Source organism: Cyclopterus lumpus, chromosome 9, assembly GCF_009769545.1.
Source record: "Cyclopterus lumpus isolate fCycLum1 chromosome 9, fCycLum1.pri, whole genome shotgun sequence".
Taxonomy (NCBI): domain Eukaryota; kingdom Metazoa; phylum Chordata; class Actinopteri; order Perciformes; family Cyclopteridae; genus Cyclopterus; species Cyclopterus lumpus.
Genome location: NC_046974.1, coordinates 24629024 through 24654560, shown reverse-complemented (window position 1 = coordinate 24654560; position 25537 = coordinate 24629024). Strand labels below are relative to the sequence as shown.

The window sequence follows — 25537 nt, the reverse complement described above, 5'->3', positions numbered from 1 at the left end:
ACTCCCCAAAAATAACCTTTCACAGGGAAAAAAGGGAAGAAACCTTCAGGAGAGCAACAGAGGAGGATCCCTCTCCCCGGATGGACAGAAGCAATAGATGTCATGTGTACAGAATGTATGGGATAGTTTCCCGTTGAACAGGCCAAGAGAATGAAAGAATGTTTGGATAAGCCTCTCAAAACTAGTAAAATGGCAGCCTGACCCAAAAACGTGATACTGGTGGTATAACTAGTCCACTGAATTCAGGTCAGAAGAAGGTTCTGATGCACATGCTGAACATATGTTATACTTATATGGAGACTACATGGTGGGGATTGGTTGTAACCTGCATTTTGTATTACTCCTGTGGTTATTACGAGCAAGTGTGTCTCTGATCTTTTTTCATCTCTGGTTGGGGGGGGTGTCTGTGCATGCTTCTGTAAGGTGGAACATACACACAGAACTAAATGACACTAAAGACTGCATTGTGACCCTGCTGAGTATTTGACAGCATGGTTTTTATGATGCTGCAAACTGTTAGAGATCCTGTGCAAACAAAGTGTTCTGCACAAAAAAAAACTAGAACCTGATCACACCATTTCCAAATATATCAATATCGCTCACGCTCAAGTCGTATGCGAACCCACAGAGGGTTTATTAAGAATGGCAAATAGACTGTACTTGTATTGCGCCTTGGACTGGCGGCCTGTCCAGGGTGTCCCCTGCCTTCGCCCTATGTCAGCTGGGATAGGCTCCAGCGCCCCCGCGACCCTAATGAGGATAAGCGGTATTGAAAATGGATGGATGGATGTATTGCGCCTTTCTAGCCTTCCGACCACTCAAAGCACTTTTGTGAGTCTATTCTGAAAGGAAACTTTTTGTATTTGTATTTGCAGCGGAAGGATCTGCATAAAGCCAAAGATATGATGCAGTTTGACGTTGTACATTTCCATTCCACACAGTCCAAAGGTTGCTAAAAGACAATACCCAACAACAACAACAACCTGTTAACCCTATTTCCAATATGCAAGTGGAACCACCGGACTTCAAAGCTACTTCTTTCTTCAGGCTGTGAGAATCTTAAATTCAATTCAATTTTTTTTGTATAGCCCAATATCCAAAATCCAAAATTTGCTTTAGAGGACTTTATAATCAATAAAACATACATTATCCTCTGTTCTCGGACCCTCATATTGAATAGTAAAAAAAAACACCCAAAAAAAAACCAACAAAAAAACTAAAAAAGGAAGAAACCTCATAGATAGACACTGAGGAGGGATCCCTCTCCCAGGATGGACACAAGTTCATCCTCATCCTCCACAGTCCATCATACTGTATATGACATGAATGGGGCTACAACTTCTTAAAAAAAACCTCTCTCTCTCTCTCGAGCGATTGTTTTGTTTGTAAGTTCTGGGTTACTGTAGAAACATGGCAGTGCAACATGGTGGACTTGAAGGGCTCAAGTCCACCATGTTCTAAACTAACATAATCCAACATGTCTTAGTCTCAGGTGAACATACACAAATTAAAACATAGTATAGTCAATATGATATTACAGTTCTGCAAATAGAACCCCCTTAATCCTACGTAATGATAAATATTGTCCCAAACCATCAGCCTCAATCACTTTCAAAAACGTATCAGTTTCAGCTTTTACAGATGTGTAACATTCTGAATAGTATAAATCTCAGGCTCTATATGTGTCCAAAGGGTTTCTTTGTTGGAGGGCAGTGACTAAACTGTTTCAAATGTAATTTCTTAGAAATGAGATGTACATGTGTGACAAGGCATGGTTGGGAAACTTTGAACAAACCCAGATAGCAAACTGACTCCGTTCCGGATCCACCCAGGAGATATAAGCTCCGGAACGGATCCGCAAAACGGGCCAAAGATCCAGACCAGATATGGCCCGTATCCGTAACGGCTACGTGCCAAAGATCCAGACCAGATATGGCCCGTATCCGCCCATATTCAATTTGGACCCGTTCATAAAGCGGCTCATTTGGCCCAGATCATCCATTACTCAAAATAACTACAGAAAAATCTCAGAGCTGACAAACATATTTAAAAAGCATCAATGGAAAAAAGAAATGCAACCATAAATGATATCAAAAACAGTTTATTAAAGGACAAACAATTATTTGTAGATGTGTACAGATTATATTTTATACACATTAGGTTTGTTCAGTGGGGGGGGGGGGGGGGGGTATTTACAGCACGCCTCCTGGAGCTACCCCGGTCTGCTGCCAGGTTGAACCACCTAATGGTATGTTTCAGGATCTCGTCGTCTGTGGCCGCACGTGACCTGATTCTAATTTAATGGTTGAAAACAAATCTGGTCATTATAGAACCATATCATTAAAGTTACTAGTTTTAGAACGTTAAACATGTACACAATTCCCTCTCAAATGAGTCTGAGTTGCTGTGAAAACGTTTCCCTCCTAAAATGTGTCCATTAACATTTCTTACCTAAAATGCGGCGGGGGTCCGTTGGTGTGTCACGTTCATAAAAATCTGAGGATGACATTGCAAATTGTCAAGTAATTATGCTATACAGAAAATATACAGTATATATATATTTTTATATATATATATATATATATATATATATATATATATATATATATATATATATATATTGCACAGACATGTGCAATATACCTGTGCAATATAAATACAATATAAATCCACCAGCAATATTCTGCTATACAGTTACAGTGGTTTGTCTTGCGTGATCTGGAGGCGGGGCGTATCCGGTGCACATGGACGAACTGAGTCTGACAGTAGGGCGGATCTGCCGATCGGAGGGCGGATCCGCCCCGGAGTCGACTGCTATCTGGGAACTCTTCTTTGATCATCTGTGGCGGTGGCTGGATGTATGAGTTCTCCCATGGTGGCAGTAGGTGGTCTGCCACATGGAAGTACATAACACTGTGTATCATCTCAAAACAATGTCATTATAGAGTGGAAGAGTACAGAAGTGGTACTGACATGTCAGTAGACACTCTGACAGAGGAGTCTCCAGTCACTCCCACACAACCAATCAATAACCATAATAAGAGCAAAACAGACCTGCTCCATTATATCCTAATACAAGTAATTAGGATTAGGATGGGAGCCAGAGCCTTCAGTTATCAAGCTCCTCTTTTATGGAACCAGCTTCCACTTTCAGACACAGTCACCTCATTGGGGAGTTTTCCTGATCCAATGTGAGGTCCTGGGACAGAGGATGTCGTATGTGTACAGATTGTAAAGCCCTCTGAGGCAAATTTGTAATTTGTGATATTGGGCTATACAAAATAAACGGAATTGAATTGAATTGAATTACCCTACTGCCACAACCAGCATCAAAACAAACAGTAACACTCAGGTTGAACGTGGCTCAGTGGGAGAGCAGGGTTGTCCTTCAATCAGCGCATCGGCGATTCGATCCCTAGTCCAGTGGTTCTCAAATGGGGGTACACGTACCCCTGTGGGTACGTGAAGGCACTCCAGGGGGTACTTGAGATTTCTTTGAAATATATTTAAAATTAGCATCCATTTAAAAATCCTTTAAAAAGTAAGTTCAGAAACAGATTTGTATGTATTCTATATTAAATCAGACACTGATGGCACAGCGCTGTGTATTACATCTTTTTTTCAACCCAAAAATGTTTTCCGCTGGTTAGGGGGTACTTGGCTGAAAAAATATTTTAAGACGGTGTACATCACTGAAAAAAGGTTGATAACCACTGCCCTAGTCCATGTAAATGTGTCCTTGGTCAAGACAACTAACCCCAAGTTGCTGCCGTAGCCTGTTCCTGTGCTTTATTGAAACACCACTGTTCTTGCGGTGTGTGAATGTTGTATGAATGTTAGTCAGTCCTGATTTAAAAAAAAAATGTTTTTTATATATATATATATATATATATATATATATATATATATATATATATATATATTTAAAAAAAAATAAAAAAATATATATATATGTATATGTATATATGTACATGTGTACATGTGTACATATGTGTATATGTGTATATATATATATATATATATATTAGGGGCGACTGTGGGTCTGTTGTTAGCAGGTCGGTCTTTCAAGCAGGGGTTTGGTGGTTCAATCCCCGCCCTAGCCAATGTGTCCTTGAGCAAGACACTTAACCCTGAATTGTTCCCTGTAGCTGTGTCTACAGTGTATGAATGTAACATGATTGTAAGTCGCTATGGATAAAAGCGTCAGCTAAATGACACGTGTAAAAATACCATGTGAACCCACAATGATAATATAATGTAAAATAGAGAGCTTTAATGATGTATTTGACTCCTCTTGATTTCTTGGCCAACAATCATACAACTTGATGTGAGCTCTCAGCTCGTCTTTGCATGTTAGTTGTTTGTTTCTGAGCAGGTGGGGTCTGTATTGTGGGATGCTGAATTGGCACACATAATGATGCAACTGGTCCATGTTAATTGGACTATCCTTTGGGAGGTTTTATGAGGGAGTAGGGAGGACTCAGACCGGCCTGAGGATGGACGTCTATCGAATTAACAACAGAGGGTGTTGCAACTTTATGTGAATATCTCATAGATGTAAGGCCCTGGCCTATCATTTTTACTTTAACTGATAGTGATTAACACATTTACCAGATTGAGAAAACAATCAACTTAATAGACAAAAAAGAAAGGTATACACACTAAAGTTAAATAGTTTGAGCGTGAGCACCAACAGTAAAGTCACTTTACCAAGGTCAACAGCCACTAAAGCAAACAAACAATTATTTATGTTGCGGTTGGTCTTTTATGTATTAAACTATTAACTATTATTGGGTTTTGGCGAAACAGTCCAACTGGAATTAAACCAGGTTTCTCTCAGCGGAGATCCATCCGCTGTCTTTGGAGCGTACAAATTACAGACAGTGAGATCAGTATTGCGCAATGCCACTCACACAGCTACCATCACAGCAGACATAAAGGGACATTTCCCTCAGGGCGAGTTTAGAGCTTCCTTTAAGGTCCTTTGACAACTCATTACAACCCTTAAGATGACTGGTTCCATCTGTGCAGACAACCGAGGAATGTATGCATTCTATAATTAGGTATGGGTGACATTTAAAGAACACATTTTGAGACACATCAAAACAGGATCCTGTTAGTTGTCTTACATGCAAATAAAGTCCAAGACAAAACAGAATTTGCATGCATACCATGCAAGGGGCCACCTCACATTTTCTGCAATATTCCAAAATCCAATGATTGACGAGGGAACCAGGGCGACGCTAACTTCCTGTTGACGTACGGAAATAAGTCAGGACTTTCTTGAAAGCTGGATGGAGTTAGTATTTATTTATTTTTCATTTGTTTACACATGTTTTCTGACAGCATACCTCATATTCTCAGAACTCTATCCAAATTCCAAAATACAGTTAACAAGGATCCTATATCATGCAAGCTGTATTAACTCTGCTGCAAAAAGCATTGTTAAGTGTTAATAAGTACATAATGAAGGGTTAACAACATGCCATTGTTGTTATTCAGGTTTCAACCTGAACTGTAGACAACTGTGGTCGGGTGGCATGAAGGAATCCGTGCTTTACTAGAGGGGGCGGACCACAACCTGTACGACAGAGCGTAACAAGCCTTGACTGCAAAAAAAACTGACTGCGGCTCTTTATTTGCCTTATTAATTGCTTTTTGTTCAAAGACAGCTAGGTCGAGGATGGTAACCCAGACTGAGCAATGCATGCTGTTATTATCTGTGGATTACCACAGAAACATCTACTTATTATCACATAGTATATCTGGAGAGCCATTGATTGGGGACAAAACACTGACAAAAAAGTATCTTGTAATTCAGATCTGCATGTGAAGAATATGGAATATCCTGCAAACAACAACACTGAGCACTAGAAGTCACATTCAACAAGGTCAAGTGGCACAGTCAAATAATCATATCAAGGGCTGGGTGTCTGTCTCCTCCTACAAAGGAGGGAGAGGGCCAGCTCATGCATATAAATACCGACTTCAAGACAGCAAAGGAAACTACATCTTAGCAGGACATCCCTCCAGAACGTGGACCAGGTGAGTGGAGATCACTGCATTCACAGGTTATTTACTGTTGTTAGGTAAGACCTGCTTCATACAATATTTGTAATTTAATTTGTAATCATTTCAAGGGTGCATTTTTGTTAATCATTTTTAACTGTTCTTATTTCATTTCAGCATTCATAATCCCGGACACAATGGCAGGTTAGTGCATTGTTTACTCAGGAATAATGTTCCATGAAGAACACAATATCATTGAGGAGATTGACATAATATCACAAGGCAGGATTCATCCTGTCTACAGCCACAATGTTGGGAAATGCCAGCCTCAGGGAGTGCACAAGACACGTTTTATTTGTATGGCGCTTTAAAAGGAACTCAAGGCATTTTACTTGGGAAAAACAAACAATAGAAGCAACAACAATGTGCACAAGCACTTAAAGCTCATCAATTGATAATGGGTTTTTTTGACAGATGCAAGCTTTCAAAAGGAATTCCTGGAAACCCACAACGCCTACAGGAGGAAGCACAACACGCCACAGATGACGCTGAGCAGCGAGATGACTGCTTCAGCTCAGAAATGGTCCGAGCACCTGCTGGCGATCGGCGCCCTGCAGCACAGTGACACTAAGGACGGAGAGAATGTCTTCAATATGTACAGCTCAGCACCCATTAAACTGACAGGTGGGTCCCTTCAACATCCCTTCATCGTGTCATGTATTCAATGTATATGTACAAAAGGATGATTTATTATGAGAAACTCAAACTTCAACCACCAATTCAGATGTTCATTATATGCTCATTCTATATATATTTGTTCTCTTTCTTACATTTTAGGGAAAGAAGCTGTAGATTCGTGGTACGGTGAGATTAAGGATTACAATTGGAGCAGCCCTGGATACAGCAGTGCTACTGGTAAACACAACCACCTGAGGAGTTCAATAAACAGATCTGAAATGTCAGTGACACGGTTCATCTTAGATACATGCATAGGCCTATCTGCATCTAAAAATGTGTATCACATAAAGATTAAGCCATACGAATAGGAATAATTTAAGTTACTACTTGTAGTTATGGTGCTCTGTTGTAATTTGTAAAGTTAAATGGGAGGAAAAGTCCAGGTCTACCGACCATATGTTGTGGTTTCTAATGTAAGTTCTATGTAGTCCTAGATTATGCCTTTAATACAACATTGACAGACATTGACTGTATTTCAACACCATTCTGACCTCCCTGCTTCGCTCGGATCCCTCCTGCAGGTCATTTTACTCAGGTGGTGTGGAAAGACAGCACTGAACTGGGTGTCGGCTTGGCCACCGATGGCAGGAAGGTCTTTGTGGTTGGGCAGTACCGGGCAGCTGGCAACATGAACATGGCGGGATACTTTGAGGAAAACGTCCTCCCGCTAGGTAACATATTAACACTACTTTGCATGTGTTATTGTCTGAATCGGTTAAGCCCATTGACTCACAAGGCTGCACAAGTCCACTTTACAAGTCTGCTCCACCTGGTTAGGACTACATGACACCAAAGACCAGTGGTGGAAAGTAACAGTGTATTTACTCAAGCTCTGTTCTTTTGAGGTAATTATATCTTACAAGGACAATGCTTTTTTTTAATGAAGCAGAATTCAATTCAATTCAGTTTATTTTGTATAGCCCAAAATCACAAATGACTAATTTACCTCAGAGGGCTTTACAATCTTTACACATACGACATCCCTGTACCAGGACCTCACATCGGATCAGGAAAAACTCCCAAAATGTACAATATGTTCTGCTGCCTGTCTGTAAAGCATGTGTTTCGGTCTCAAGCACCAGCAACACATGTTTCCTCTCACACAGCCTCTTTCTTTCCGGTGCAGGTTTTAAGAATATTCACATTTTCCTGCAGCAATGGCTTCTTATGCTTTACCTTTGTCAGTTCAACACGTGTATGCCTCATCACCAGTATTTGTTGTCACTTTCCAGCATAAAGGCCGTGCATTTTACAGCCGGCAGAGAGGTGGGTGGAGCAGAGAACACCTCCAGTAAGGGAGGTGGAGTGAGCCCTCGGACAACTTGCACACTCCTGTGTCTGACCATGACCCTCCCTGCAGCCCCCATCACACTGTTGCTAAATGTTCCATGTTGTAAATCAAATAAAATCAAATACATTAAAATGGTTCATTTATTGAATTCATTTAATGATTTTAAATGTATGAACGTTCCATGTAAAGTAAATTCATTTCTAAGGATGACATTTTACCCTTATTCTTAGAATTTGGAAGAAGAGCCATGCCATCTTGAGACTTGGCCTCAGCTCCAAAATGATTTGATGATGATAGCTGGTGATGGTTGAGGGTGTGGTGCCGATGCAAGAACTCACAGCCTCCCCTGTGTTGTGAGCCAGAGGGCTTGCTAACTGGTGGCTTGTTGTGAGCTTCCTGGAGCTTGATGAGCAGGGACGACAGATGGACTACTGAGTGGGCCGTGGCCATCAGATGAAACTGTCTATCAAGCCAGAGGGGCCAGCTAATGGTCGGATGAGCAGATAGAATAAGTCGAGCCCCGTTATCTGCTCTTTGCTTGGCTGAAAATAGAATTCAACGGCAGATTAAAGGTATGTTAGGGCAGAGTTAGAGAATGGCGTCCACTGTTAGAAGGCTCAGTACCTTGATGACCACACAGCACTTTGACAAGACCAAGTAATGAGCTGTTGTGGTCGGTTTACTTCATTTATTCAGTAACATCCATCCATCCATCCATCCATTATCACCCGCTTATCCGGGGTCGGGTCGCGGTGGCAGCAGGTTCAGCAGGCCGACCCAGGCTTCCCTCTCACCCGCAACACTTTCCAGCTCATTCTGGGGGATCCCGAGGCGTTCCAAGGCCAGCCGGGAGATATAATCCCTCCAGCGTGTCCTCGGTCTTCCCCGGGGCCTCCTACCAGTTGGACGTGCCCGGAAAACCTCTAATGGGAGGCGTCCAGGAGGCATCCTGACTAGATGCCCGAACCACCTCAGCTGACTCCTTTCGACACGAAGGAGCAGCGACTCGACTCCAAGCTCCCCCCTGATGTCCGAGCTCCTTACCCTATCTCTAAGGCTGAGCCCGGCCACCCTACGGAGGAAGCTCATTTCGGCCGCTTGTATCCGAGATCTCGTTCTTTCGGTCACGACCCAGAGTTCGTGACCATAGGTGAGGGTTGGAACGTAGACCGACCAGTAAATGGAGAGCTTTGCCTTCCGGCTCAGCTCCCTCTTCACCAAGACGGACCGGTACAGCGCCTGTTTTACTGCTGCTATTCAGTAACAGTTTAACAAAACTATGACCTACTGTCGTTAAGTCTCTGTTTACTTCCTGAATCTCCTGAAACCCTTCACACCCGGGGACAAAACATAGCAGTACTGTAAGTAAAGATGCACAGGGACATCTAGTGGCGCAAATTTAATGCAGCAAAAAAGTGAAGAAGAAACATTTTTCTGAGCTTTTGCACTTCAAATAAAAGCATCAGCCAATCTCACTGAACATATTCAGAACTGCACTAATGTACATACACACAGAGGCTCTGTAGCAAGACAACACGCTGTATTATTCCTTTGAACCTTGACAAAGGCAGCAGAGACAAGATCCACTCATTCCCATACCTTTTTACTTATACCTTTTTTTTATAGTACTTTAGGCTACAGAACAGTCTACCTCAGACAGACTGTCAGACGCTGCTCTGGGTCAGTAGGATCGTGGTGGTCGGTCCTCTGCCTGTCAGACGTCTCTCTGGGTCAATAGGACCAGTGAAGTTGGTCCTCTGCCTTGCAGATCATACTCTGGGTCATATGGACCCTGGCGATATGTCCACTACCTGTCAGACGCTGCTCTGGGAAAATGAATAGGGGAGTTGGTCCTCTGCCTGTCAGATGCTGCTCTGGGTCAGTAGGATCCTCGTGGTTGGTCCTCTCCCTGTCACTACTTATTAATATGATATTATATTTTTTCGATTAGATGCTACACTCTGCACATATTATTTATGAATGATATCCTGATACTGATGACTTTCCATGCAGCGTTTGCTGCGCCTGCGTTTATGCTGATAAATTCTCCTCACAATAACTTTGCTCTCAGAGTCTCTTGATGAATGTGACATGTTGGGTATCATTATTATTATTAGTAGTATTCTTCTGTTATATATTCTGGGTAGCACAGGCCTAGATCTCAACTAAACACCTGTAGTATGTGTGTCCACCATCATCAAAACCAAATGAAAGAATATCCTATGTTCCTAACACTGTCTCATGGCAGTTCGTGAAATATTGAAGAAAGGCAATCTATTGTTTTGTGTGCAGGAACACAATTATTATATTGTTGCTTTTTGAGAAAAGACATACGTTAGTTTAAACCAGAAAAACAAAGTTAGGTTTAGAAAGACCATCACACTCAATAGGTTTAGGCAACAAAAGCACAATGATACGAGAGGAATAATACCTGTAGGGATTTGGAGTGAAGGTATACATCCCTTCAGTTAGGACATATGTGAAAGCATTGCATTAGTGGTAGCTCTATGTGCGGTCATGTATTTTATAACACTAACCTAATATAAACATGTATATACTATATATATAGATATATATATATAGATAGATATATTATATATATATTCAACCTAGTGGTATTGTGTCATCAGTGATCCCTCAACACTGAATTGTGTAACAGCTGAGTTTAAGCACTATTCATCAAATGCAATACAAGTCTACATTGAACACTGCGTCATTGGTGGCTCTCGCAGTGCAGGGAGTGAATCATTGCATTTTCACATCCAATATGGTTCCGTGACTCCACCAGATACCATGAAAGATTCAAATTTGATGACTAGAAACGTGACTTGTTGGATGTTATGTCAGTTGTGATACTATAAAAGGCTTCCCTTTCAATCCTTTGATACAGTTTATCACCATCTGGTTCTTCTCCATTCTCTTTGTACTCAGTATGATATAGTATGAAACATGATATCCCCTCATAACTATCTCCTGCTTGGCCTTTAGATGTACAGGTGTTCTTACCAGCTTCATCAGAAATGAGTCTCTATGTGTGTTCTTCATCTTGGGATTTATTATTCTCCGTGTTCTTCATCAATGTTTTAAGAAGCATGGGGCCTCACTTTGGCTGAATCGAGTAATGTCTTCCAAGATCCATAGTCTAGAAGATCATCCTCTTCTTTTGATGTTTTCTGATGTATGATACACTCTTTCTGTTTCTGGAGTGTATGACTTTCCATTCTGATGCAAAGTGATTCACTTCCTCCAGATCTAAATATATACTCTCCTCTCATGAGCTTTCCTTTGCCTCATACTGATACTAAATGTCTGTGTATGTAAACATGGTACACATTCTTTAGGTAATAGGAACGTTGTGTGTCACATCTTTATGAAAACAGAAGGACACATTGTGCAATGTATAGTCATTGTCAGTAAGAGATAACATTTGTAGAGATGCTAATTATCAAGTCGGAGGAAATTCATACAAATTTCCAAAGAGAAAGGGTCATAATAATATGAGGTAACTATTTTTCTTTTGAGGTTATAAATTAAGTGATAACACACAGAAAGCCTGCGCTGCAAAGCTACCATTTTTCTAGCACCGGAGGTGTATATATTGACAAAAATCCCAATGAGAATTATTCTCCCAAGTTGGTGTTAGAGGCCCATATTTGTGGTCTGGTGGAGTCATAATTTATGCATTATAGAATGTGAAAAGGTGTGATCATATCCATTAATTATTGCTCATTTCACACCTAAAAACAAACGGGTAACTATATAAAAAGAAATAGGCCTCTGCTGTCCATGTGAAAGTAATTCCAAATGTCACCACTAGGTGGCAGAATAATACAACAGAACACACTCCTTTGCTACACACTTGCACAAATAATAGAAATCAAAGGCTCTGTGAAGTTAAGTTAAGTTAAACAATGGATCACTTTAGTGTCCATTCATTTTTGTTATCTGAAAACATGTATTTATTGATTTCACATTAGAACAGGAATAACTTCTGTGTTTAGTGCACACGTGTGTGAGCGCTGACTTTTGAACAACTTTCTATGGCGCACATATACTGTGTAGCTGGAGCCCATCATCATCACTCCCTCTATCATAAGTGCTGCTCTGGGTGCTGCTAGGGAAGTGTAGTAAATACAGTCATGCAAAGATGCAGAGAACCAGGAGGGAGTCGTATGAATGCCTGTTTGGTCTCTTGTCCTCTGTCCAGGTGAGAGGAGCAGGATGTATGCTGGGAAAGCCTGTCCCTCATCAAAAGGTCACAGGTTGGATCAAAGTAACAGACAAGTGTCCTGTTCAAATTTTACTCATGAGAGCGTTGCTGGATGTGACTGTGTCATGTGTCTTCACTTTTAAACTAGTGGAATTACTTAAACTGAGAAATCATCAAAGATCGACAGGACTAACACAAACGATCTCTAGGGATCTAACCAGGATGACGCAACACAGGGGAATGACACAAACAGGGTTTAAATACACAGGGAAGGTGAAGGCGATTGGACACAGGAGGAAACAATCAGGGACATTGCAGACCATCACAGGGACAGGAAGTGCAGGGAAACAGAGGACACGAGAGACGGGGACTTCAAAATAAAACAGGAAACAAGACACAAAACTACAGATCCTGACAGACTGAACATGCAACCTTGTCAGAGAATCATTATATATAGGTTTTCAGAAATATAGCTTTCATTCAGCAGTTCGCTCCGCCTCACTGACCACGATGTCATGAATGCGGACAGGAAGGAAACCTGGGCCCTGTTTCAGGATGCAGGCTTCATGAGAGCCAACTGACTGTGAACCTAACCTGCTCCCAGAAGGCTTTCTTTAACAAACCCTGAGTCTCTCTCTGTCTCATCCCTCTTAAAGAGACAGACACACAGTTTCAGCTCATTCATTCATTCAGTCCGTTTCAAAGTGCATTGATCAGCAGAGGTTAACTGTCTGTATGTAGATATTGTTCGCATATTAGCTTATTATTGAGGAAATTCTAAAGTTCAATGAGGAACTATGACGTGACACTGGAGTTGAGAGGAAACGTGTGCGACCGGATTGCTTCATAAGTAGACAGTTAACAAGCTCATTTCAAACCAAAAAAAATGCCAAATCATCATTTGGCATTGAAACAGTGATTGTTTCTATGTTTCTGGCATGGTCTTCCTGAACATGCATCAGTGACTTTACATAGTTGTAGCATTATAACCTCTGATGTGGGTGTGTCTATCCCAGCAGCATGTGTCTCCTTTGTGTAACACTGATCTAGCTGCTGGAGGCTGAGTGCTGAATGCTGCAGTGTTCTGAGACATGCTGAGTCATGAGACTCATGCAACCTTGTCAGAGAATCATTATATATAGGTTTTCAGAAATATGGCTTTCATTCAGCAGTTCGCTCCGCCTCACGGACCACGGTGTCATGAATGCGGACAGGAAGGAAACCTGGGCCCTGTTTCAGGATGTAGGCTTCATGGGAGCCAACTGACTGTGAACCTAACCTGCTCCGATAAGGCTTTCTTTAACAAACCCTGAGTCTCTCTCTGTCTCATCCCTCTTAAAGAGACAGACACACAGTTTCAGCTCATTCATTCATTCAGTCCGTTTCAAAGTGCATTGATCAGCAGAGGTTGACTGTCTGTATGTAGATCCTGCTCGCATATTAGCTTCTTATTGAGGAAATTCTAAAGTTACAATCAAAGTTTGTTTGCCCTCATGTTCAAATATTACGTGAGGGGAAGTCAAAATAAAATAAAACTGGATTCCTACAGTTTTATTTTGACTTCCTCTCACGTAATATTTGAGATTATATCTATATTACTTCTGGTGTTTAGCTTTACTAAATGTGTTGAAGTAGCTGAAATAAAACCATGGAATGCTGTTGATCTAAATAGAATGTATGCCATTTTAAATACACATTTTAAATATATTTGAACCTTTAAATCAGCCAAAACATGATTATGGTGTCAGATTTGGCCCCTTGGTTTTTTTACCTGTCAGATTGAAGCTAACATATATATTTAAAATGTAGACTACAGTCTAATACACAGTCAGATTCCACCCACCTCTTTATCATAGACTGGTAAATTATGAACAATTATATTATTATTGTATTATGACAAGATAGAATAAAACCCAATGTGCTTACTTATTGACTTATTACCCTCTCTGACTGAGGCTCTTTTTTTAAAAAGATATATGTGCACAGTCCATAAATATCTTACATGCATAATTATGTTCTACTTCCACTGAATTAAAATGGAGGCTGCCTGTTGTTTACCGGTTGCTATGATGAAACCATTAATTATGGCTTTTTTCATTCAGCATGCAGGAGCCAAACTCTGATCAGCTGTTGTGGAACTGAAAACCTCTCAGGTGAGGCTCAGAGCTTGTAAACCTTCTGAAACAGGAACCTTTCTTAAAGCTTCATCCACTATACTACTATCATATATAGTTCATTTAATCTGATAATATTTAATAGAATACAAGAAGATTCATCAGTTACATTGTAGTTACTAAGTTGCAGGTATTTGGTCATAAACCAGTATATTATGTATTGGGTAAATTCACATTTTGACCTGATCATGGCGCTAACACACAGTAAGGGATCACCGCAAATATGAATCTATCTGATGTGACCTTATAGAAAAATGGCATATGCTTTTGCTGCAGCAGTCTAGTTTGACACAGGCCATATTCATCCACATCTCATTTCTCATAATCTGCCTTACAACGTTGTATAACTAGAAAACAGTGATGTGCATTCACCTATTCGCATGAAAAAGGGGTTGAAAGTGTTTCGCCACGCCCTAATCGTGTTATTTTAGGCTGATCATTTCACCCAGGCCTGCATGACATCATTGCAGCTAGTTCAGTAACTTCACATGCCATGTGTTCTTTTTGTTTTCTTTTCCAGTTCAACTGTTTGATTAAGAACTTAGTTGCAGGTATTTGGTCATAAACCAGTACATTATGTATTGGGTAAATTCATATTTTAACCTGATCAAGGCGCTAACACACAGTAAGGGATCACCACACTTCATGACAATTCATCAACGGCAACTTTGCCAATCTCTGGAGCCGTGGCAACCAAAAGACACGGACAAAGCTCAACGTCGACCCGACATACACACAATGATATGATAAGCCTGAGGACATCTTTAGCTTGTGACAGATCGCTCTTGTTTGTTAGAGAGAAGAGAGACAACTCAAGTTCTGAGTAACTCGCTGTATTACAAAGATGGGGAATATGTGTCCGCTCTAACATAATATGATAATGGCATCATGCTATGCAGCACATTCAAGTTCATCACACCATATTATGTAAATACCTGTTAAAGTCCCAGAGATGGAGACACATCAGTAGACACAGTAACATTCTAGCTGGGCCTGCAGTATTGCGACACTGCTGTAACATGATATTCTTTGTGATATCCTTGGATGGCAGATGCATGGTGGACTTCTCCTGGACCATGTTGACCATTATGCCCAGTACACTTTGGGGCTGGGGCTGTGCATAGCCTGCTGGTGACTGTCTGGCTGAATTAGCATCAAATGGACTTCCTGGCTCAACTCTCTGGAGAGCAGCCAAACAGACACAGATCTCTTAAAGACACATAACACATCTAGTATACAAGTGATGTGTCATACATTTTTGTGTATAGAACAAATGTCAAAAAGTGAGATTCAGTCTTAACTGAATTTTGACCAAATATGTGAATGGCTTTTGCTTTGTAGGACAGTATTGGTTTCAATGGAGCGATTCATGTATGTCTAAATGCTCCTTCCGCTATCAGTGGCTTGAATCCAATTTCTCTGTAAAACTTCTTTGCAGTCTGCTGCTTTCTCAGCTGAGTATGTTCCAGCATCTGTTACAAAACCAGGTCCTCAGCATGTACCCGCAGTCAAACAAGCCCAGTTGGATCTGGTCTAGTGTGTCTATGGCCTGAAAGGCTTGTGGTCTGCAGCAGAATATGTGAGGCTTGCTGAATGCTGCGGCAGTGAGGAGTCAGTAACCTGATCTGAGAGTGAATCAGTGGTTCTCTCAGCAGACATGCTGTACATGAGCCCAGCTGTTCCTGTCTAACACCTGTCTACCCCGATAACCCATTCCCCACAATATCTATAGAACAGGACCAGTCGCACACTGAAGGACCATCCCCCCACCTGGTGCATTATTGTCCTCAAAATACATTGAAGTGTTTGGGTGTGATTTTCTGCATAATTTGGAAACGATTTACAATGTCACATTTCTGTTGTGCATACCATTGTTGTTGTTATATTATTCATTCTGTACATCTCCTGATGAACAACATGTTACAATGAATACGATGAAGTGAGAACACACTGTGAAAGGGTTAACGTTGTATGAAGAAAACACAGACAGCTCCCAGACAAAGACAACGCCCTGGTAGCACCCTGTCAATCACAAGGTAGCCCCGCCCTGAAGTATACCCTGCTTTATGTTTTATTTGACTCTCAATAGGAGCAACATGTACTAAATGAACATGATGCTGTATTAAAGAAGACTCAATGTCTGAACCCATCTGCTCTCCGTCTGACGACAGATAAGCCTCTGGGGACAAGGGGCTATGGGGGTTCCAGTGTAGCCGGCACACATCCAGGCCAAGACTTCCTGCTCTGTGCACTGCTTATTATTGAGGAAATTCTAAAGTTCAATGAGGAACTATGACGTGATACTGGAGTTAAGAGGAAACGTGTGCGACCGGATTGCTTCATAAGTAGAAAGATAACAAGCTCTTTTCAAACCAAAAAAAAAGCCAAATCATCATCAGATGATCCCAGACTGTATTTGCTACAACGTGATTGGTCAATATTATTCTGACTGCAAGCGGAGTCCAGAATGCCAAAACCGTGTCCCGCTGACTACAGATTCAGTGAATGCTAGTGAACATCTTTGGAATTAATATTAATATTTTCATTTTCCTGTTAGACAGACAGTGACTGTTTCTACATTTCTGGCATGGTCTTCCTGAACATTGGCATCAGTGACTTTACATAGTTGTAGAATTATAACCTCTGATGTGGGTGTGTCTATCCCAGCAGCATATGTCTCCTTTGTGTAACACTGATCTAGCTGCTGGAGGCTGAGTGCTGCAGTGTTCTGAGACATGCTGATTCATGGGACTCAGCACGTGTTCAACAGGGCTTCACGGAGACACAATGCATGGCAGCGTACTGTAAGCACACTGTGGGAAGGTAGTGTACTCATACAAAGCATCAAACAGCAACATCTCCTTCCAGTGCACTGAAAGCTTTTTCATGCATTAAGCTCCAGCTGAGCTGTCAGCACAAACCACTCAATGCACATCATCGTGCAGAGAAAGAGATGAATAATTGATTGGTAAAAGCTCAAAGGCAACCGACTGAAGGGATACAAAACTGACTGAGATCAAAGAGTGTATAGAGACTTTGTCTGCAGTATTAGTACCCCATTATGCGTACATGCTACACAGTATAATCAAGTCTCCAAGCAGAACCCTCACCCAAATAAGTTTTAAACCAAAATCTGTAAAACTCTTAGAATGTTCCATTTTATTCATACATTTAAAATGTCACCTACTTTTTTTTTTATCTAAAAAAAAAAGACTGCTAACTTCATTTAAATCCATTTAGTCTTATAAACAAGACTAAGAGTCATGCAGTCATACAGCCACACAACTAGCTCTGGGAGCTAAATACTAACGGCATGCTAATATCAAACCCCCAGGAAGAGGAGCGGGCTTTTAGGCAAAATAATTTGACATAGTGGCCAAATGGTGTAATTACAACTTCCTGGTCCAACACACTATGCCATGGAACCCAACATTCTGTAAATAAGCGTATCCTTTTTAGGATAATCACCTTCGCAGTAGGAATACTTCTACAGAATTCCGAGTTGGCTACTTGGCTAATCTGCCCACAGGGATAATACTTGTGTCCAGCAGCCATAGAGTTTACCATTTGCACCATCTTAGCTGTTTAACATGCAGTAGGCCTATACAAAGCATAGCTTATGCTGATGCTATGTCATTCGTTTTGCAGATATTTGGTCATAAAATACCAGTTCATTCACCAGGCTGTTAGGAAGCAGAACTCTCTCCTTTCTCTCCTTTAAGAGTCTCCTATAAGGAGCACTAGTCCGAGTGCAGCTAAATACGGAATGATAGTTTTTCTTAATATATGTTGTCTCAATGTTTATTTACTTGCACTTTATTATTTGGTATTCACTTTATATGTCGGACTAGAGAGAAACGTTTTTTTCAACTCTGTTTGGTACAGAAATTGACAATAAATGACAAATTGACAATTTGCATTTTTGACTTCATGATACCCAAATGGTGGACCGACCAACAGACTTCTTAATGAATCCCGAGAGCAACCTTGTAGTTAAATGATCAGAATCCGGCTTAAAAGTCCAGAACAACGTAAACTCCTACTCGTATTAATATTTCTACTCAGATTTGCATATTAAAAACAGAATGGGGCAGATCTTATAGTGTTTAGTGTTTCCTCTATAAATATCTGACCACAAATATGTGGGCTGGGTAACATTTCCTACCAAGGAAAGGAAATCCAATACTACAGCATACAATGATATTTAAGACAGTAGCATGCTTCCAACTTTGTGGCAGCAGTTTGGGGACCAGGTCCATAAAAAATGGATCTCCCAGTTTGGTGTTGAAGAAACTAACCTTTGGGATGAACTGGAACATTGAGTATAAGCAGCACATTAATATGCAACACTCTCATTAATATTTGGGCGACCACATGTTCAGTAGAAACAGTTTTAACCAATGTGCTAATAATGTGCTAACATTAGCTAACAACATTGATAATGCTGGTAATGGATGTTCCCCGTCAATCAAGCTGCGGTCGCCTCTGTTTATGGCCTCCGTGGCCACATTACAAGGAAACAGTTATATCGGACATATATGCAAAACATTCACTGACCAAACATTTCTGTTTATCCGCACTGACTTATGTAATTGGTAGAGCATGGTTGCAGAGCAGCACCCTTTGAGCTAGTGGGGGTTTGGGGCTGTGAGCGTCCTTCCCTGAAGAGTCGTGACCCACTACGTCTCAGTGCATCTCAGGGTTCTAACTTGTAACCTTTATGTTGCAGGGTAGTTTTGTCAAGTTGCCCAAAGGCATGAGTATGACTGATGACAGTGCAAGTACCAGAGCTGAGCACCTTCGAGGTCAGTTTGCCCAAATGTCTGCATGTTGCCAAATGTTGCCCCCCCCCCCCCCCGTTTTGACAAGCACCTGAAACCAAAATGTCCGGGTGTAGAGGGGCACGGCGCTATACAGCACAAACTAGCAGATAGTTCTTGTATCCTGACTCTTCCTCTGTGTGACACAGCATCATGGAGCATACAGAGGAGGCCTTTGTGTGTCAGATTACAATGCACACGCAGAAGAGACTACGAGCGTGACCTACATACTGTATGTCATGATAAGCATAGCAGTGTTTCTGTACAAATATTGAGGCCCACGCAAATTCATAATAAGACTATTTGCATTTAATGAGACTCACTCAATGAATTACTATTCATACGCCCCCAGAAAGTCTTAATAGTCTGCACAGTCTACACTAAACTACACAACATATTGTACAATAATTCAACTGTGAAATTCTCCGGCATTACAACTGCATGTATACTGTACATTTATATTTCCTTATGCTTCTATATAAGAACAATGATGTACCAATGTCCCCTGGGGATCAATAAAGTATGTCTGATTCATAAGAACTAATCGACATAAAAATGTGTGGTATGCATATTCTGCTAGGCTGGGTAGGAAATGCTTACATAAAGCCTATACTCAGGTAGAGAGGTCCACAATGCCTTGTGGGAAAGCAGAATCGTCATGGCGACAACCACCTGGGAATGATGTTCCCCCCCCACTCTCAGTCATTGGAGACATTCAGATGGACTATTAATAAGCCCTTCAGCACTCATTCCATAACTCAGCAGACAATACAGTACAAACACCACTGTCATCTGTGTGTGAATAAGCTTCTGTACAGTGTTGTGTTTAAAACGTACATTGAAGCTGAATGCTAATAGTTATAATAATGGATCTGCAAGATGCTAGGTCTGACAGGTTAAACGACCACATTGAGACGGGATGAGAGCTCTTCTGGACTACAGAGGTGTGGTGCCATGCACATCCAGAGTAAAATAATTGAGTCTGTTACCGCACTGGCATGTCCTTGTCACACAACATCAATACAATTATATCTCTCAGGGCACTGCAGGGCTCTTTTTGGGTGTCTGCCTCAGAAATAGTCGCATAGACGTCGGCCCAGTGTTCACACACATTGTTGTCTATTGTTTTCTTGACTTTGACATAACTCCACACAAATGTATGTCCGTCTCTGTAAAATGAAATGGTAATGCCTGAGGGTTTTAATCATGCACAATCAAGGCCAAGAATGCAGCCTTTCATTCCAAACAAACTGTACATCACCTCATTACCATACATTGAGAAACAGATGAAAGATGAACTAATAAGTGAAATGAGCTGCTGTTGTGCTGAGCTAGATTAAAAACGGGAGACTACACGACACATGACATAAAACAATGGTTGTCCGTCACGTCCAGTTGTGTTGCGACAGTTTCCGCTAGCGAAGCTTCTGCTATACTGGACCATTGTATTCAGTTAGTCAGCCACGTGGACTGCGGCTAACTAGCAGTCAGATCACATTGCTGATCGAGAATTGATAAAATATAAATGTGTCCCGTTGATTGACGTAAGTAAATGATTAACTTTCTCCTTCGGACGCCAGCGTTCGGCTGTAAATAGCAGAATAAAATATGTGGTCACTGTCGCATTTCTTTTCCGCCATCATGAGCGAAGTAGGCCAACGTCTACAGATTAGTCTTTAGTCACACGTTTCAGATGAATGTGATTGGCAGGCGGATTAAACCAATGGGGGATAAGTGTCTGAACATTTGATTGGTTTAAATTGGTGTCTGTAAACCATGCTTGCGCAAACCAGCCAATAGGCATTCGAGCTGAGACGTAAAAGGCGGGCCTTGAGTTAGTATAAAAGGGAGCGTTCAGCCAGAGAGCCCGCACATAAAGAAAGGCATCATTCATTGTACGGTCTAAATTCCGCCGCCAGAAACAAAAATGAGGGAAATTGTACATCTTCAAGCCGGCCAGTGCGGAAACCAGATTGGCGCAAAGGTTAGTAAAGCTGTATTTACCATCAGAGTTCAATTTGGAGTGCTTTTGTTGAGAAAGACCGTGTTCCTTGTTCGATGAGCCTGTGCTTTGTGTTTATCGCATCCCAGAAGCCACACCCTGTGAATATCAATGTGCCCTAATGGAAATTTGGAATTTAATCTAAACTAATTACTTGTAGGTTCGTTTTGAAGGTCGTAATCTGTCGACGTGTGTGTATATACGAGTAAAAATATTTAAAACTTATTTGGGCATTTATAAATTTTCCATCTGTCATAGAAAACACGTTAAAACTTGAACAATATGACTAAATTCAGACTTTACTAACGTGATTTACGTTGACAAATCAGCGTTAATGTAAAATCACTACTTTTCATTCGGTTAATTTAATCTACTGCAATGCGAAAAAAAAGGAAGTGAGCCTTTCCGATTAAAAAAAAGAGCCATAACGCACCATTTTTTTTTTTTTTATTCCCATGGAGTGTGAACGGTATATTTGTGTAGAGACTACATGGTGTCCCACCTTTTGTTCCGGGGATGATTAAACGTTAGTAGTTAACGGTCTCGGCTCATTGAGGCCTTCTTGGCAGTGCCGTTTGAGCTTCACCCGGCTTTTGCCTGAAGTAGGCGGTCTTTGCGGTTAGTGACGTAGGCATTTTCAAATTCATAACCATTGAGTGGCCGCCAATAGGGGGGCCGCGCGCGCGCGCCGAAGCCAACACGGCGGGAAATGCAGCTTCACCGCCCACCGTTCCAAAGACTCAGCCGACTGTAGCATGCGGCAGGACACGTGACTATGGGGTCTGGCTAATGGCTGGCCGCTACCCAGGATGTGTTCGCTGCTAATAAAGGTTTGTGCTCGTTGTATTCCAGTTTTGGGAGGTGATCAGTGACGAGCACGGCATTGACCCAACTGGTACCTACCATGGTGACAGTGACCTGCAGCTGGACAGGATCAACGTCTACTACAATGAAGCATCAGGTATGTTTAAAGCTGCCTTCACTTTTAATTACATTGACTGACTCTTTTGTATGTATTTACCCCTCACCTCTGACTGCCTTTTGTAGGTGGTAAATATGTGCCCCGTGCTGTGCTGGTTGATCTGGAGCCGGGAACCATGGACTCTGTGAGGTCCGGACCTTTCGGCCAGGTCTTCAGACCAGACAACTTTGTCTTTGGTAATTTAAAATTTGTGTGCTCCTAAAGATATCTTCCGATCCTAATAACTATGAAATGTAGTTTGATTGTTCTCCTTACTTTGTGTCTTACAGGCCAGAGTGGTGCTGGCAACAACTGGGCCAAAGGTCACTACACAGAAGGTGCAGAGCTGGTGGACTCTGTCCTGGATGTGGTGAGGAAGGAGGCAGAGAGCTGTGACTGCCTTCAGGGCTTCCAGCTCACACACTCCTTGGGTGGTGGTACAGGCTCTGGTATGGGCACCCTGCTCATCAGCAAGATCCGTGAAGAGTACCCCGACCGCATCATGAACACCTTCAGTGTGGTGCCTTCCCCAAAAGTATCAGACACAGTTGTTGAGCCCTACAACGCAACATTATCAGTCCACCAGCTTGTAGAAAACACAGACGAGACCTACTGTATCGACAATGAGGCTCTGTATGACATCTGTTTCCGTACCCTCAAACTAACAACCCCCTCATATGGAGACCTCAACCACTTGGTCTCTGCCACCATGAGCGGTGTCACCACCTGCCTTCGGTTCCCTGGACAGCTCAACGCTGACCTGCGAAAGCTTGCTGTGAACATGGTGCCATTCCCCCGCCTGCATTTCTTCATGCCAGGCTTTGCCCCCCTCACCAGCCGAGGCAGCCAGCAGTACAGATCTCTCACTGTGCCAGAGCTCACCCAGCAGATGTTTGACGCCAAGAACATGATGGCTGCTTGCGACCCACGTCACGGCCGCTACCTGACAGTGGCTGCCATCTTCCGTGGCCGCATGTCGATGAAGGAGGTCGATGAGCAGATGCTGAATGTGCAGAACAAGAACAGCAGCTACTTTGTTGAATGGATCCCCAACAACGTCAAGACCGCTGTCTGCGACATTCCTCCCCGTGGCCTCAAGATGGCTGCCACATTCATCGGCAACAGCACGGCCATCCAGGAGCTGTTCAAGCGCATCTCTGAGCAGTTCACCGCCATGTTCAGGCGCAAGGCTTTCCTCCACTGGTACACCGGTGAGGGCATGGATGAGATGGAATTCACAGAGGCAGAGAGCAACATGAACGACCTGGTGTCTGAGTACCAGCAGTACCAAGACGCCACTGCTGAGGAGGAGGGAGAGTTTGACGAGGAGGGTGAAGAGGAGCTAGCCTAAAAGAATCTTTTCCCAAGCTCTGCTGTCAGATCATTGCAGTGAAATGTTCAGAGTTCTTTCCAGTTTTCAGTGTTCTGTCTGCTGTCGCTGTTAATAAAAGTCCTTCTGCATATTTGATGTCTGCTTTCCTGGTTTAGTGACTTGGTATACGATGATGATGCTGGTTGAGTCGGATGGTACAGTGTAGCTTTAAATGCAGCTGAGTGACTAAAATAAATGAGTTGACTCGTAATACAAATAAATGATAAACTTGACTGTATTTTACATGCATGCTTAAACAGGCCAAATATGATGCGAGATTGCCTAGTGTCTTGTATCCTAAATGCAGTACATTCCAATCTGCTCTGTAATCTGAATGTACTTAGAGCTCAGAACAGATTACTTCATACCGCAGATCAAAGTTCATATACTGCAGCACAAACATTTAACGTGATTTAGAATGGCTTCAATGGACCATATGTCAGGTTTCTACATTAACATGTTTTTATGCCATCACCATGAATTCTTCACAATTGTGTCTTGATACATTTATACAGAATTAAAAGATGCAGTCTAGTTTTCATTTGGTAGAACGACCACTAGGTGGCAGTGTTGTCTAAGCCATTCTTTTCCACAGGAAGTAGGTGAGAATGCATATGGCCAAAGCCAGCAGTGTCCAATAGCACCCTTTCTTCAGCTGGCCTTCCAAGTCCTGCTTCTCGCCAAAGCGAGACACAAAACCACTCTGAAAAACATGAATGTTTAAAATTAGAGTGCACATTGCTGTAGACTACTGTTCAAAGGGCACACCAGTCGGGTTTGTGGAGGAACTCGTTTCCTCAATGCAGGAAGAGAGAAAATGGTGTCTAAGGAAGCAGTGAGTCAAAAATGGGGTTTGACTTGATTTTCTGTTTTTCACTGAGTTAGTGTGGTCTTTTGAGTAATTGAAAAGCCCAGATGTCAAGTGAAATGACATTAGTTTCAATGTAACATTCTGATTACATATATGCATTTTATCACTTTTAGAGTTCTGCTTAAATTATGCATATTCCTAAATCAATGCACGCAGTAACGCATACAACAGGGATGTGAACGTTTTTTGGGGGGGATTTGTCCATAATCTGATGTGAGGTCCTGGGAAAGGGATGTCATATGTGTACAGATTGTAAAGCCCTCTGAGGCAAATTTGTGATTTTGGGCTATATAAAATAAACTGAACTTTAATTGACTCACCAAACTCTGGGCAAGTTAAATACAATCCACAGCAAGTACAAGGCTCTGGGGCTCAAAGTTAATCCAGCTCTCGCAACTTTACAAACTACTACTGTCCCAATGTGACCAGAACAAACCTGTGAATTCTTTGTGTGCAATCCTGAGCTTCACAAACTCTGGATTTGTCAAAATAAACAGATTCCAGGAAGCAGAAGCGGAGTTTAAGGAAGCACGAGGAAGTGAGTTTACAAGCCAGAGAACAGCTGCATCATGTCCTTTGAGACTCGGGTGGAGTTCTGCCAATTCTGATAAAATGTCTTTAGTGGTACTTGAGTGTTCTCTGCTTGGCATGCAGACAACAAATAGCAGATAGTCTTTAAAACTTTAAAACCAAGTTGCATTATGGGAAGTGTAGGATCCAGTGTTTTTGTGTCTTGGCCCCTAGAGCCTAAAAGGACATATCTGCCTCTCTTTTTGCCATTCTTTTTTGATCTGTCTCTCACATGCCCCTGGTATTTATAGAAGTGCCACCTCAAGGGAACAGGGTGTTTCTGTTGTTTGACATGATGGATTTCATAATCTATGAAGTCCAATGGCATAATGGTTGCATATGGTTAATTTATATGAAGTCAAGAGAATCAGCTTGTTTTCTCTTACCCATCCTCCCTTGTCCTGTATCTCAGGGCAGATGACCCTCTCCACATAGGCCCCCACACACTCCTTCAGCTGTGGCAGGACCACCACCATGTCCCTCTCATGGCAATGCAGGGCCATCTGGCCAGCCAGCACA

General features: G+C 41.9%; 3 protein-coding genes across 4 annotated transcripts in view; 2 read left to right on the top strand and 1 right to left on the bottom strand.

The window, feature by feature from the left end:
- Positions 1–5960: 5960 nt before the first annotated feature.
- On the top strand, positions 5961–8066 carry LOC117736406 (Golgi-associated plant pathogenesis-related protein 1-like). 2 transcript variants are annotated; one of them, XM_034541726.1, is made up of 6 exons: positions 5961–6045; positions 6187–6213; positions 6484–6693; positions 6847–6924; positions 7269–7418; positions 7980–8066. In XM_034541726.1, exons 2-6 carry the CDS (start codon positions 6207–6209, stop codon positions 7982–7984), a joined length of 450 nt encoding a protein of 149 aa, XP_034397617.1. In that variant the 5' UTR covers positions 5961–6045; positions 6187–6206; the 3' UTR covers positions 7985–8066. The 2 variants fall into 2 exon arrangements, with proteins under 2 accessions (XP_034397617.1, XP_034397618.1); XM_034541727.1 differs by having other exon boundaries at positions 6023–6089.
- Positions 8067–21097: 13031 nt separating this feature from the next.
- On the top strand, positions 21098–23673 carry tubb2b (tubulin, beta 2b). Its single transcript, XM_034541118.1, has 4 exons — positions 21098–21226; positions 22097–22205; positions 22292–22402; positions 22496–23673. The coding sequence occupies exons 1-4, from the start codon at positions 21170–21172 to the stop codon at positions 23554–23556; spliced, it is 1338 nt and encodes a 445-aa protein (XP_034397009.1). The 5' UTR covers positions 21098–21169; the 3' UTR covers positions 23557–23673.
- A 478-nt stretch (positions 23674–24151) lies between these two features.
- Positions 24152–25537, bottom strand: part of bcl2l16 (BCL2 like 16) — a 1727-nt gene continuing 341 nt past the window's right edge. Inside the window, exons 1-2 of the mRNA XM_034541358.1 lie at positions 25405–25537; positions 24152–24280 (exon numbers count right to left, since the gene is read on the bottom strand). The exon at positions 25405–25537 is cut by the window's right edge and continues 341 nt beyond it. Of these exons, the coding sequence (XP_034397249.1) occupies positions 24152–24280; positions 25405–25537 (262 nt within the window). The remainder of the gene's footprint in view (positions 24281–25404) is intronic.

What these genes read in the sequence shown, in the direction of transcription:
- LOC117736406 (XM_034541726.1), top strand. An exon ending in AGCACCCATTAAACTGACAG is followed by an intron (nt 6,694 to 6,846) that starts GTGGGTCCCTTC and finishes CTTACATTTTAG; the next exon opens with GGAAAGAAGCTGTAGATTCG. An exon ending in TGGATACAGCAGTGCTACTG is followed by an intron (nt 6,925 to 7,268) that starts GTAAACACAACC and finishes TCCCTCCTGCAG; the next exon opens with GTCATTTTACTCAGGTGGTG.
- tubb2b (XM_034541118.1), top strand. Translation starts at nt 21,170, where the DNA reads ATGAGGGAAATTGTACATCTTCAAGCCGGCCAGTGCGGAAACCAGATT. An exon ending in GAAACCAGATTGGCGCAAAG is followed by an intron (nt 21,227 to 22,096) that starts GTTAGTAAAGCT and finishes GTTGTATTCCAG; the next exon opens with TTTTGGGAGGTGATCAGTGA. An exon ending in ACCAGACAACTTTGTCTTTG is followed by an intron (nt 22,403 to 22,495) that starts GTAATTTAAAAT and finishes TGTGTCTTACAG; the next exon opens with GCCAGAGTGGTGCTGGCAAC.